Source organism: Palaemon carinicauda, chromosome 39 (assembly GCF_036898095.1).
Source record: "Palaemon carinicauda isolate YSFRI2023 chromosome 39, ASM3689809v2, whole genome shotgun sequence".
NCBI lineage: Eukaryota > Metazoa > Arthropoda > Malacostraca > Decapoda > Palaemonidae > Palaemon > Palaemon carinicauda.
In genome coordinates this window covers 16,102,740-16,116,017 of record NC_090763.1, presented here as the reverse complement: position 1 = coordinate 16,116,017, position 13,278 = coordinate 16,102,740, and the positions used below count along the sequence as shown (strand labels likewise).

The 13,278-nt window shown below is 49.2% G+C and overlaps 1 protein-coding gene across 4 annotated transcripts in view; it reads left to right on the top strand.

The window, feature by feature from the left end:
* The window catches only part of LOC137631026 (1-acylglycerol-3-phosphate O-acyltransferase Pnpla3-like), a 137,122-nt gene extending 129,945 nt beyond the window's left edge, over positions 1-7,177 (top strand). For all 4 annotated transcript variants that reach the window (XM_068362585.1, XM_068362581.1, XM_068362583.1 and 1 more), the window contains one exon: positions 4,244-7,177. In XM_068362585.1, coding sequence (XP_068218686.1) covers positions 4,244-4,325 — 82 coding nt within the window. In that variant the 3' untranslated portion in view covers positions 4,326-7,177. The remainder of the gene's footprint in view (positions 1-4,243) is intronic.
* The last annotated feature ends 6,101 nt before the right edge of the window (positions 7,178-13,278 follow it).

The following is a 13,278-nucleotide window of genomic DNA, read 5'->3' as shown; positions in this document are numbered from 1 at the left end:
AGAATGCACTCAACGCAAGAATGGATTTAACACAATATCCACTTGCCTCTTGCTTAAAGGCCAGATCCTGTCTTTAGAAAGGATGCATACCTTTATCACTGTCCGGTTTAACAAATAATGTCCCCACTACATCTCCCCTAAGGGAGGAGGGAAGACAAAATTATTATTATTACTACTTGCTAAGCTACAACCCTAGTTGCAAAAGCAGGATTCTATAAGCCCAGGGATTCCAACAGGGAAAATAGCCCAGTGAGGAAAGGAAACTAGGAAAAATAAAATTTTTAAGATATAAAGACTTTAACAAAACAAGAGGAAGAGAAACAAGACAGAACAGCGTGCCCGAGTGTACCCTCAAGCAAGAAAACTCTAACCAAAGACAGTGGAAGACCATGGTACAGAGGCTATGGCACTACCCAAGACTAGAGAATAATAGTTTGATTTTGGAGTGGCCTTCTATCCTTAACAAGAGGCAAGTGGCCACTGGACAATTACAGTGCAGTAACCCCTTGGATGAAGAAGAATTTTTTTTGGTAATCTCAGTGTTATCAGGTGTATGAGGACAGAAGAGAATAAGTAAAGAATAGGCCAGACAATAAGCTGTGCGTGTGCGTAGGCAAGCCAAAGGGAAAATGAACTGTAACTAGAGAGAAGGATCCAATGTAGTATTGTCTGGACAGTCAAAAGACCCCATAACTCTCTAGCGGTAGTATCTCAACGAGTGGCTTGTGGCCAGGGCAACTTACTACCTACCAAATGAAGTGTATAAAAACCAGTCATCCTACTCTTATAATGATTATCGAGACAAAATACTTGTCTCGTGACGGAGCTGGAATGGCTACACACCCTGTTCTGAAGCTACAAAAAGGCCAAGGGTTAAGGTACCTGAGGAATTAAGCATATAGGAGATGAAGGGTGTCTGGCATTTCTAAGCTCTACCTTCAATACTTGTGCCACTGACAGACATCTGTGCTGTGCCTCTCAAAAAACCTTTGGCTTGAAAGAGATACTGGATAGTCTCCACCCTTGAGGTGCAAGTCACCTCACAGAATGAAGGTATCTCTGAAGGTATAGTAAACAGAGAAAAGGCTGCTGTTTTGGGTCTCTAGCCCTTTTTGGTTGCGGGTTTTGCTGTGCTTTCCGCTGTGGCTGAGAGGGGTAAGGTCTAGCTGTTAAGACCTTTTGGATGATCGAGTCCTGGCTGGAGTTCCTCCACCTCTCTGCCACCCGCTCGACATCCGAGCTCTCATCCATAGGAGCTCGGAGTGGGTTGAAGTCGTCAACTGGATAGACTGGGGATAGGGAGACTGCCGAGGAGGTGCTCGCTTCCAGCTGCCTGGGAGGCAGTGAGGAAGGAAGCCTGGGCGAGGATTTGGGGATGGTGAACAAATCCTTCGGTTCCCTCTCACGAGGCCGGAGGTCCTCTGTCCCCTAGGGCCTAGAGGGCTACGCCGACTTACGGGTGGAATGTAAGCCCGTTGCTATATGGGGTGAGTCCCGTACAGTTGCAGGACTATCTCGACCGGTGAGGGACGGAAGGAGTCTCCATAGGAAGTAACCCTATCCTCCTTGGGGGGCGAAGGACGAATCCTTTTCCTTTTCCCCTTTGGTCTGCCCTGTAGCATCTTGAACTGCAGGGGGCTACCCTGAGGTTCATGCCTAATCTCCTCCAGAGGTCTTTTGCGAGGGGATGACCATCTCCCCTTGCCAGAAGGACCCGCCTGTGTGGAATCTTCCGAACTCCTCCTAGGGTCTGAGGGAGGAGAGGACCCTGGGAAGAGAACAGGCGATAAAGGAATCCTAGGTGTGTCACCTAAGGACTGGGAGCGGGGAACAACTCATTTCATGGCTTGGCGCATTACATTGAATAAGGCGCTGAGCCACGGGCTCCCGAGGAACTAAGAGGGAGGTCCTTAGAAAGGATGGTCGCGCGCTCGTGCGCCGAACTGTTGGTAGGCGGAAGGGAGCTCGTGCGCACGCCCTTCCTGATTGCGCACACCTTTTTCGCACTCGTGGGTTGCATAAGGTTGTTTGTGCGCATGGCGAGCAACAGAATGTACGCGCAAATGTCGCGCCAAACGATGAACCCGCGCGCCATGTTCGCCATTTTGTTTGCATGCGACAAGTTGGTCATCTGCCGATCCGGTCGTGCACGCCAATTTGGCTGTGCGCGCGAGAGCTCTCAGGTTGGTGAGAGAACTCACGGCTACGCTCACCCAAAGGTTCACGATAGCTTGTGTTGTGTGAGCGCGAACGATTAACACAACGAGAGTTTGAAAACTCTGTCATAGGTCACGAGAACCCGAAAGTTCTGCGTGAACTGAGTTGCGCAAACCCTAAGGATCAACGTGACTGAGAAACCGAAGTTTCTCTTGTCACCAGACCCTGGAGGGTTAACGTGACTAAGGGTACGAGGGACCAAAGGCCCAAAACGTAGCCTGTGTTGCAAGACCCCGAAGAGTCAGCCCAACGAGAAACCGAAGTTTCCCAGTCACGAAACACCGAAGTGTTAGCGTGACTAAAGTTACGAGAGCCTAAGGGTTCAGTGTAACTCAGGTTACGAGCTCCCGAAGGGTCAACGTAATGAGGAACCGAGGTCCCTCTGTAACGAGATCCCGAAGGGTCAGCGTGACTGACAGTACAAGAACCTGGAGGTTCAACGTTACGAGAGCCTGAGGGTTCGGCGTAACAGAAACCCGAAGGTATCAAGTCGCGAGAGCCCGAAGGTTCAGCGCGACAGAGACCGGAAGGACTCCTGCTGTCATGAGAACCCGCAGGATCAACATGACGAGAGCCCGAACACTCACGATCACGCCAGCCTAAAGGGTGATCGTCACAAGACCCCGAAGGGTCAACGTGAGGAGAACCAGCAGGTTCAAAAAGACGTCTCCTCAAAGCCCGAGGAGGAGAACGTCTGGGGTGGAGAGGGGTTACTCACCCCTCCACTCTACGAACCTCCGGAGAGGAACGTTCAACAGACTCCGCCCGAGGGGGAGACTGATCAAGGTCTACAGATAATTCCTGCGCAGGGGAGGAGAGTTCACCCGAAGGAGAACTACACTTATAACAAGGTTCTCTTTCCACCCCTGGAGGAGAACCAAAAGCGTAAGGAGATTGCCGATGTAAAGAGGCAAACTTCTCTCTCAGATGAGAGATATGTTCCCCCGAAGGGAAAGCTTGCCTTGGAGAGAGCCCTGCCACCGCCCCTGGTGGGTTAGCTAACTCCTCGGCATCGGAACCAGAATCTCGGCCTGACGACGGGCAAGAGGAAGATGACCACCTTCTCTCTGCTCCCCTTCAGAGGAGTTCGAGGAGAACTTCCTTTGAAGGGGGACCATTGATGCCCAGCGATGGCCACAGAGACAAGGTCTGGAAAGGAACAGGCGCTCCCTGGGGGAAGAGAAGGAGCCGACTCACTAGGGGAGCTGCCACTATCCCACAGAGTTAACCTGGAGTCACAAGCCCTGCGCTACTGCTCGACCGTGCTCCGGAAGGGCCTGGTCGAGAATTAGCTTCGGGCAGAGATTTGGGCGTAGAAGAAGCAGAAGTCAAAAATTTCTTCGATTTCGAGGAAGACCCCGAAAGTGAAGATTCGCATTTAGACTACTTCTTCTTACGTGCAAACCTCTCCCACTGGGAGGCAGGCCACTCCCTACACTCAGAACTGGTGTTGTCCAGGAAACACTGATTTCCCCGGCAAGCTGGGCATAAAGGGTGTGGGTCTGTCTCCACGGACGACATGAAGGTACCGCAGCGGCGGCCTTCAGTACCTGGACATGGCCGCATGGCGGGACAATAACTAAACACACACCGATACACACAAAAGAAAAAGGAATAGTAATAAAGTTTACCGAGCCAAAAATAAAAGTGGTTACCCAACCGACAGGTGTGAGCGAGCGAGGTAGCCAGTCTACCCCACCCCCCTCCCGCTAACTAGCGGATGGGGTAATTATCCCTCACTAAAATTGTCCTGGCTGGTTTACAGCGTTGCCGAAAGTAATACCCAATAAATAGCGAAGGTTTGTATCTGTGTCGGAACAAATGGGAGATTACAGTATAGGGAAATGGAAATTCTGCCAGGTTTGCTATCATTCATTGAAATTGGATCTCCTTTTGAGAATCTACAGTGGCTGTTCTTTGCTTTACAGTATATTGATTAATTATAGTGTATTTAATACTTATGCGATTGTGTACCTTTCCTAGTCAAAATTCTTTTTTTATTCATGCATTTTATTTTATTTTGCAGATGTGACAATGAGCCGGAAGCTGAACAAATACTTCCTCCTCATCAATACAGCTATTCCTTACATAGTAAACCAATGCACTGAAGGGCATTTGAGCTTTCACTTTGATTGTACCTTCTTTGGAGAACACTCGCATGTCATTAAGTTCCTAATAGGGCCTCCTTTCATTAATGGAGGAAACCTTGTGCATGCAGGTCTTCCTCCCGCCCGCTCTCTCATAGTCCCGTCTCTTCCATGTGTGGTGCTTTTAATATAAATGGGGAGCTACCTCAAGTTTTCAGAAGCTCTTGTTTTACAAACAGCTTTTGGATGTAGTATCTTTGTAGAAGTGGTTAGAGTGGTGTAAAAAGTCTATTTTTGTGGTGCTACTTTCATATTTTCATTGAAGAAATATCATATGTATCAAGTAGTCATGTAGCTAATTTATAATGGACTCTTGTATGCATGTGAATTCTTTAGTTGAATACATTGAATATATATTGTATAAACATATACTGTTGTAGTTTGGGAGAAATATGATAATTTTTTTAATAAATAGATGTAAGAATAATGAAATCCTCTGTATAGAGACTACTTAATGCAGCTTGAGATGTATATTTGCCATGTAATATAGAAATTTTAGCATACGTAATACATAGGAGAGAGAATGGATGGAAAGGAGTAAAGTTATTTGCTTCAATTTGAATTTGTAAAATGAATTTATAGTACATACTGTACATTTTTAAGATGATTTAATCTAATAGTTCCAGGAAATGAAAAAGTAATAAATTTAACTAATAGAATAATTACCATCCACACTTTGCCTTCCTAAAAAGCCTGAATAGATGTGCGGCATCAGACTCAGGAAATTAGAATTATGAACTGTACGTCATATCATGTCCAATTTTAAATTATCTAAGATTTTACTCCTTTCTTTTAATTTTAAGTTTTATTAGTTGTAATGGTAAGCAAATATTGTTTCCTGTTTCCTTAATATAAATTTTTGTTTGTTTTACATAAAATCTCAGAAAAAAAGATAGTTTTCCATAAGATGTTTCATGACGGACTTCAAAAGAATTAGCCATTTTTTAGTTTCATGACGGACTTCAAAAGAATTAGCCATTTTTTAAGACAGCTAGAGAAACACAAAATATGTTACAGAAAACAGGAACACTTCTAGCTTGCCAGCTTAAAGTATCTCGTATACTGTTAAAGTATACTTCATGTAATACAGTATTAGCTGCTAATGTTACATTATCTACTGTAGACGTAAGGGGGTTTGATTTACTTCCATTATAAAAGTACTTATTACCTCTGTATATACTAGATTCGGTTGCTATATCCATATTTTTCTGACACTATACCAGCTTTGTGAAGCAAAGCAATGCAGGTTATTACTATACTAAACTTGCTTGTATGAGTTGATACAATACAGTTCTTGAATTTGTGTAAACTTTTATAATTTCAAATACATAATACCTTACCCCAAGAATGGTAAATTTATTGTATCAGTAATAACATATGTTTGCTTACAAATTTTGGGCATTATATTCAAGTTCATTATGAAAAGATAAAAGTTCTGCATTGCATGCTCTGGTTCTTCAAAGTTGGTTGGGTTTTATGATGTAATTGTACTGTATTGTTACATCATTTCTTTTACGCAACATTAAGTTATAGTATAGAAATACAGCATTGCAAAAATTGTAAACAACATTCTCTTGACCTAGGAAACATTATTTTTGAATCTTATTTAAAACAAGTACAATAGTGGATTATATGAACAAGTTTTCCTGTGCCAATTTACAAAAAATGACAATAGATTCAGTACAAGAAGTGTCACCAATACCAAAGATTTTATAAATAGTTCCCTTACGCAATTGCAATAAGTTGTCAGTATGCTATTGCCATTGTGAATTTTAACAACCTATTTTTTTTATATAACTTATGACTGTAGTTGAAAACAATATTTATAAGAATTTCATTACAATCCAACTTGTATGGGATTTTATTGTGATATGACTATGTACTTGTAACCATACCTCTCTTATAGTATTTTATATCTACCTATTTACATGTTACATCTACCTCTATATAGAAATTCTGTGAAAATCAATTTCAATATACTGTATTACCATACATGTACAAGCTTGAATTGTCTGGGCATTACAATATTTATATTTTCATTGTGAGCAAGGTTACAGTACTGTATATCTTAATATTTGGTAAATAATTACACTTACTATGGATAAATTTAACAACTGAATGTTTGAACATTTTAAGTTTTCTTTCCTAAGGGTATTTTTTTTATAAATTTTCAATTATCTAGTGGAGTTACTAGTTTTAATCTGATCAAGGCAATACAAATTTCAAGAGCCACGTCAAATCTCAATGCAGTGTACATTAGTACTATATATTAGCGAGAACTTTCAGTGCCAAATAAGAAATAGTGTCCAGTCAGTCTTGGCTTTACATATGTTCACTTCTTTTTCATGTATGAAACTCCTTTAATACCACAATTTTAAGTTGTGCTATGGTTTGCAGCAATTTTCTTAACATTAGCAAGGATGAAAACACTTGAATACAATCGGTGATACATTCACTTTGTCACAATGCAACTGTTATAAAAATTTCTCTTCAAAACCATTTAACTAATGTACCAAGATTTGTAGTGCCTTCTACTGGCTTATGAATATTGATTACTGCCAAGGGTAGCGATACACTATTTTACCTTCATCACTGAGGGACAAGTCTGCAACTTACTTAAGTGGACGTTTGTCAAATTTTTTTTGAATTAATCATGTAAAGAGTAATTATTGAACTGTACAAGTCAAATGTCTAGTTCTTCATAAGCATTTTGTGATATTTATATATTGTATATGGCAGCATCAGGGTACATATATTAAGCTAGTCATTCCAATTGTATACAGTAGGTACTTTTAATAAATATTTGCATTAAATTCTGTTTCATGAAATTCCTGTTCAAGAAATATGTAATTGGTAACTATATTTGTACTCTAGATTTTTCAATAGGAATATGAATTTTTATTAGAATCTTTTTTTTTAATGGGAACAATACCTCAAAATTTTTTTGAGCAATTTGTATTTGTTCCAACACGGAGTACTTACCTCGAACTACTTTCTTAGGAGTATCTGGGATCTCCTCCCAACCGACCAGAGTTTTTTGTAGTTTACCCTAGTCCCGTTTTCTATGAGGGGTAACCTCAGGTGGAGTGATACGCGCCCTGAGGCTAACCCCGGGTCAGAGAGCATGCTTGCTCAGGTCTCTATCTCCAGTAAGTTCTCTGGTCGCGTCGCGATAACATCTCGACGCTCTCTCCTTACCCAGTGCGACCCTTTGTGTCCCCGACCCCCTTTGTGTCTTACGCGGTCCCCACGTGGACCCATTGTGTTCATTCTATACCCTTTCCTACCCTTCTCCTCTGTGTTCGTCATGTAGGGGCAGCTTATGTTCTCCTACAGCCACGTGTCCGGAGTGCGAGTCCTGGAGCGAGGTGCAGTGGGTGCGCTTCGGCACCAAGAAGAAGAAGGGGTCTAAGAGGTTACATAGGAAGCCTCTCCTCTCCTCGCCGCTTACTTCTCCCGATGCCTCGTCGGATGGAGCTTCTCAGCCACCTTCCCCTACCCAGAGTAGGGGACGAGGTAAGTCAGTTGTGGGGAAGAGGCCCATTGCTCTTCCCCAGGAGTCTGAGTGGGTGCGGTATAGGACCAAGGAGAAGTAGGCGACGAAGAGGTCGCATAAGAACCCGAGCGTCCCTTCCTCCCTTGCTTCACCGGGCTTCTCGTCTGACCAAGCTTCCCTACCACCCTCCCCTACCCAGAGTAGGGGACGAGGTAAGTCCGTTGTGGGGAAGAGGCCCGCGGCCCTTCCCCAAGAGTCTGATCTTCAGTATAGTGGGGTTGTGGCGTCGTCCCAGGCGAGGGAGGGGCGGGAGTGTGTATGGGAGACGGAGTCCTAGTGGAAGCAGGCCACGTCTCCTCTGACGACCCCATGCGGGGGGAAAAATGTCCCTAATTCTTCTCCAGCCTCTTTGGCGTGTTTTTCAGTCACTTCTGCAGCCGAGGGCGCCGCCGAGAAGGAGCCTTCCCCGCCATTGGACCCCATTGCGTGGGTTCCCCCCAAGACGCCTTTTCAGGTCACTGCTGAGGATGGAAGAGGGCTTCGGGACCTGGTCCCCCACAGAAGAGCATCTACGCGGGACGGCTCGGACCCTTCGGTGCGGCCCTACAAATCTTCGGGCTCCTCTTTCGAGTCATACTCTTTCTCCTCAGTGGAGGAGCTTTCCTGCTCTTCGGAAAACGAGGCGCTGAGGAAGCTCAGGAGCCGAAGGGAGAAGTCCCGCAAGAAGTTGTCGCGCTCTCGCTCCCCCTCGAGGTCGCGCCACGAGAGTCGGCGCCCAAGATCCCCCAAGAGCAGTGAGTGGGTGATGGTTCACCTCGACAGGCTGCTGGAGCTAGCTGCGGCGCCGGGCCCTTCAAGTTGGCGTCCGAGGACGAGCTCCCCGGATAGATACTCCTCCGGCAGCCGCGGCACCTGACGGAGGGACTCATCATGGCAGGTTCCAGTCGACAGGCGTAAGTCCGCGAAGGTTCCGGCTCCATCCGCCCAGCGGAGAGAATCGCCCCTTCGGTCTGGCAGCCAAGGCCACCTAGCTCGTCACGAGCGCAGCGCTCGGCTTTCCTCGACAGGCAGGCCCGCAGATACGAGAACCTCCAGAAGAGATGTTGGGCCCAGGACGGAGGCCCCCGTCCCGACGGCGATGCCCGTCCTTCGACGTGAACCCCCGCGACCCTACAGCAGGCTCTGGCAGACCGGCATAAGTCCGCGAAGGTTCCGACTCCTTCCGTCCAGCGGAGAGTCGCCCCTTTGGTCTGGCAGCTGTGTCCCAACCTCCAAGACTTTGACAGGCCGGCCAGAACGTGAAAGACAACCAGCAGCCACGAGGAAGCCCGCAGTGGCTTGGTCCTCCATGGGGAGAGACAAGTCCAGGACAGAGGCCTCCGTCCCAGCGCCGATGCCCGTCTTCCATCCAGAACCGCCGAAGTCGTACCAGGACAAAGGATGCCTTCACCCCAAGCGGGCCCCCCGTCGTAGGTGCTCCTTCTCAGGCAGAAGGGCATCCAACGGAAGGCTCAGCGAACGAGGCCCCCACGTACAGAAAAGTACTAGCCCTCATCAGACGGCTCCACAGGCTGGTCAAACCGAAGCCCGCGACGGATGAGGACTGGCTCTCGGGCCTCAGCAGGTTGGTAGATACCCCCGTGCAGCAGAGGCCCTCACTGGCTGGCTCCCTAGGGCTCCTTCGCCATTCTCGCGGTACGTCTCCTCCAGCAGACCCGATCATCGACGGAAGTCATCGCACCAGGTCTCGGTCGACAGGCATAAGCCCGCGAAGGTTCCGACTTTTCCCGCCCGGCGGAGAGAGTTGCCCCTTCAGACTGGCAGCCTTGTCCCGGCCTCTGGTTCTTCGATGGCCCGCCCTGAACGAAGGAGCCAACCAGCCAGCACGGGGAAGCCCGCGGCTCCATGGACCTCCGTCCTTCCAGCTGAGGCAGCCGCTGGCTCGACCCGGCAGCATGGCATCCATACCCGGTACCACGACAGCTCCATCCAGGCTTTGTGGTCAACCACTGGTATACCAGGGTACTCACACCCCACGGATTCCTCCGTCCCGGTGGCTCCATCCGTGATGGAGATAGCCGCTCCATCGTCCCGGCTAGCCCCATCCAAGCATTGGAGGTGGCCGCTGACACACCCATGACGGCTACCTCCGTTCCGGCGGCTCCATCCGTGATGGAGCCAGCCGTGCCATCGTCCCGGCCAGCCCTATCCAAGCATCGGAGGCGGCCGCTGACATGGCAGGGTACTTAAACCCCACGGATTTCCCTGGGAGGGGGTAGACACATGACGGCTACCCCCGTTCCTGACGGCTCCATCCGTGACGAAGGCAAAGTGGTTTCCCCCTAGCGGGGTCGAACGGGGCTATTGCCTCTCCAGTGCCTGCCTCAGTGGCCGCTGGAGAGAGGCCCCCGCACCTTTCCCCAGTGCCTCTTCGGCTCCGTCCGCCCATCGGATGTATTAGTTGGCACACGTAATCTTTCCCTTGCCTTGCCCCCCCGTAGGGGAGCTTCAACTCCACAGTTAGCCTTCAGACCCTCCTACTTGGGCTCCAGGAGAGGGCGTTCAGGCCGCGGCTCTCGAAGGAGTTAGGAGGGGAGGTTCCCTACTCCTGCCGACGCTTCGGGTGGGGGGATGCCTCAAACAATCTTGGCAAGCATGGCGGGACCATGGAGCGGATCCGTGGACCGTAGCAGTACTAAAGGAGGGGTACAGGCTGCCCTTCCTAGCGGACCCCCACCTCGGATCCCAGATCAACAGGCAGAGTGGTTGGCACCCAAGGACCCCTTGAGAGTAGCAGTATTGCAGGAAGAAGGCTCGGCAATGCTGGCGAAAGGGGCAGTAGAACCAGTCAAGAAACCGAATCCAGGGTTCTACAACAGGCTCTTCCTGGTGGAGAAGGCGACAGGGGTCTGGAGACCGGTCATAGACCTTTCAGCCCTCAACAAATTCGTGTGCAACACCGACTTCGAGATGGACACTCCGAAGTCGGTCCTAGCGGCCTTGAAGGAGGAGGACTTCATGAGGTCCATAGGCCTCAAAGATGTCTACTTCCATGTCCCTGTTCATCCCTCCAGCAGGAGGTTCTTAAGGGTAAAATGGAGTACCCAAACGTTGCAGTTCAAAACCCTATGCTTCGAACTGTCGACAGCCCTCAGGGCTTCACGAGGGTCTTCGCAACAGTTTCAGACTGGGCGTACGAACAGGGCAACAGGGCGTCCGCCAGATTCGGTACCTAGATGACTGGTTGTTGCTTTCAGCCTCAGAGGAAGTACTGAGGGAGCAAGGCGCGAAGCTCCTGCAGTTCTGCAACGTCTTGAGTATCATCATCAACCTGAAGAAGTCCCAGCTGATTCCCTCCACCAGGATGACCTACCTAGGGTTGGTCCTAGACTCCCGGATGGCGAGGGCCTTCCCCTCCGCGGAGAGACTGGACAACCTGAAACAGATACTCTGGCCCTTCCTGTCGGGCCAGCCCAGGAGAGCCAAGGACTGGCAAAGACTGATAGGACTCCCCGCACAAGATAGTCCTGGTGTCCCCGGAGACGAAGGAAGTCCTGGAGTGGTGGCACGTCAGAACAAACACCCTCAAGTGAATGCCCTTTGCAACCGACCCTCCGGAGATGCTCCTGTTCACGGACGCATCCAAGGAGGGCTGGGGTGCTCATCTTCTCGGCAAAAGGTAAATGGGAAGTCAAGGAGACGAACCTGCACATAAATGTGCTGGAGATGAGGACTGTACAAAAGGCGTGCCTAGAGTTCGTCCATCTACCCCGGGGAAGCACCGTGGCTCCGGGGTGCGGTAACGCCACGGTGGTGGCCTACGTGAAAGAGCAAGGGGGACTGAAGTCGAAGGAACAGTGCAGTCTCACGATGGAGTTCCTAGAATGGGCCAAAGTGGAACAAATCAATTTTTCAGCCAGGTTCTCTCCGGGGAAGAGGAACTTCCTGGCCGACAGCCTCAGCAGGATGGGTCAAGTGGTAGGGCCCGAATGGTCCCTACACCCAGAAGTGGTCAAAACTCTCTTCCTGAAGTGGGCCTCGCCGGGGATAGACCTCTTCGCCAAAAGACTAAATGCACAGCTCCCCGTGTTTTGTTTTCCTGTGCCAGATCCAGCAGCAGCGTTCGAGGACGCCTTCCAATGAGACGGACGGCCAACCTGTGGGTGACTTTGTTAGCGCCCTGGTGGCCAGAGAGAGAGTGGTTCGCAGATCTAAAGGAACTGGCACGCCTTCCACCTGGGCCACTTCCAGACAGACCAGACCTTCTCCGGCAGCCTCTTTTCCAGAGGTTCCACAAAAACCCTTGGTCCCTCCACCTTCATGCGTGGAGGTTATCGAGCGTCTGCTGAGAAAGGAAGGATTTCCGTCGAGGACAGCATCAAGGATGTCAGGGTACCTGAGGCGTTCGTCAGTCGAGGTGTACCAGGCGTAGTGGGCTACCTTTTCTAAGGGGTGCTCCTCGAAGAACATCAGGCCGTTAGGGGCCTCCATTTACGAGATAGCAGACTTCCTGGTCTATCTCAGGGACGAAGTGGGCACGTCCATCCCAAGTCTTCCTCCTGAAGGACATAGACCTAGGTGCCTCCAAGATATATCTCGACGCTCATCAAGAGCTTCGAGCGTGTTCCCCCCAAGCCGCTAGAGTGCCCCAGGGGGATGTGGCTAGGGTACGGAAGATGCTTTCGAAACCTCCCTTCGAGCCTCTAAAAGACATTCTAGACCAGGAGCTCACCCTCAAGGCAGTCTTTCGTTTAGCTCTGGCATCGGCAAAGAGTAGGTGAGGTTCATGGCCGGTCATACGAGATCTCGCACTCGAAGGGCTGGCGAAAAGAGCTACTTTCAGATTCTTACCCTCCTTCGTAGCCAAGACTCAGAATCCAGCTGTTTGGGACCCCAAAGTTGAAGGGTTCTCAGTGCCAGCTATCCCTCGCTCGGACAACCCGAGGGACTTGCTGCTGTGCCCTGTCAGGGCAGTATGGCAGTATTTAGAGAGGACAGCTAGACTTCGTCCCAAGATCAAGAGTCTGCTCATTTTCCTCAGGAGTGTGAAGAAGCCAGTCTCCAAGAACACTATCTCATTCTGGCTAAGGCAAGTGATTGTCAGGCCCTACAGTAGTGCAGGGGTCCCCTTTCCAGGAAAGCCCAGACCCCACGACATTAGGGGTCTAAATACTTCATTGGCGTTTGAGAAAAACATGGCAGTGGGCCAAATCCTGAGGGCAGGTACTTGGTCTAGCCAGTCGACCTTTACGGCTCACTACTTGAAGGAGTACTCGAGAAAGTCCCTGGACGGGTTCTCGCTCGGTCCCGTCATTTCCGCGCTCCAAACGGTTTCAAGGTGTAGCCCCAGGGGTAACTGCGGGTAGTAAGTCCAAGAGACACAGGTTCCTTCCTGAACCCCCTTGTTCTTCCTTCCCC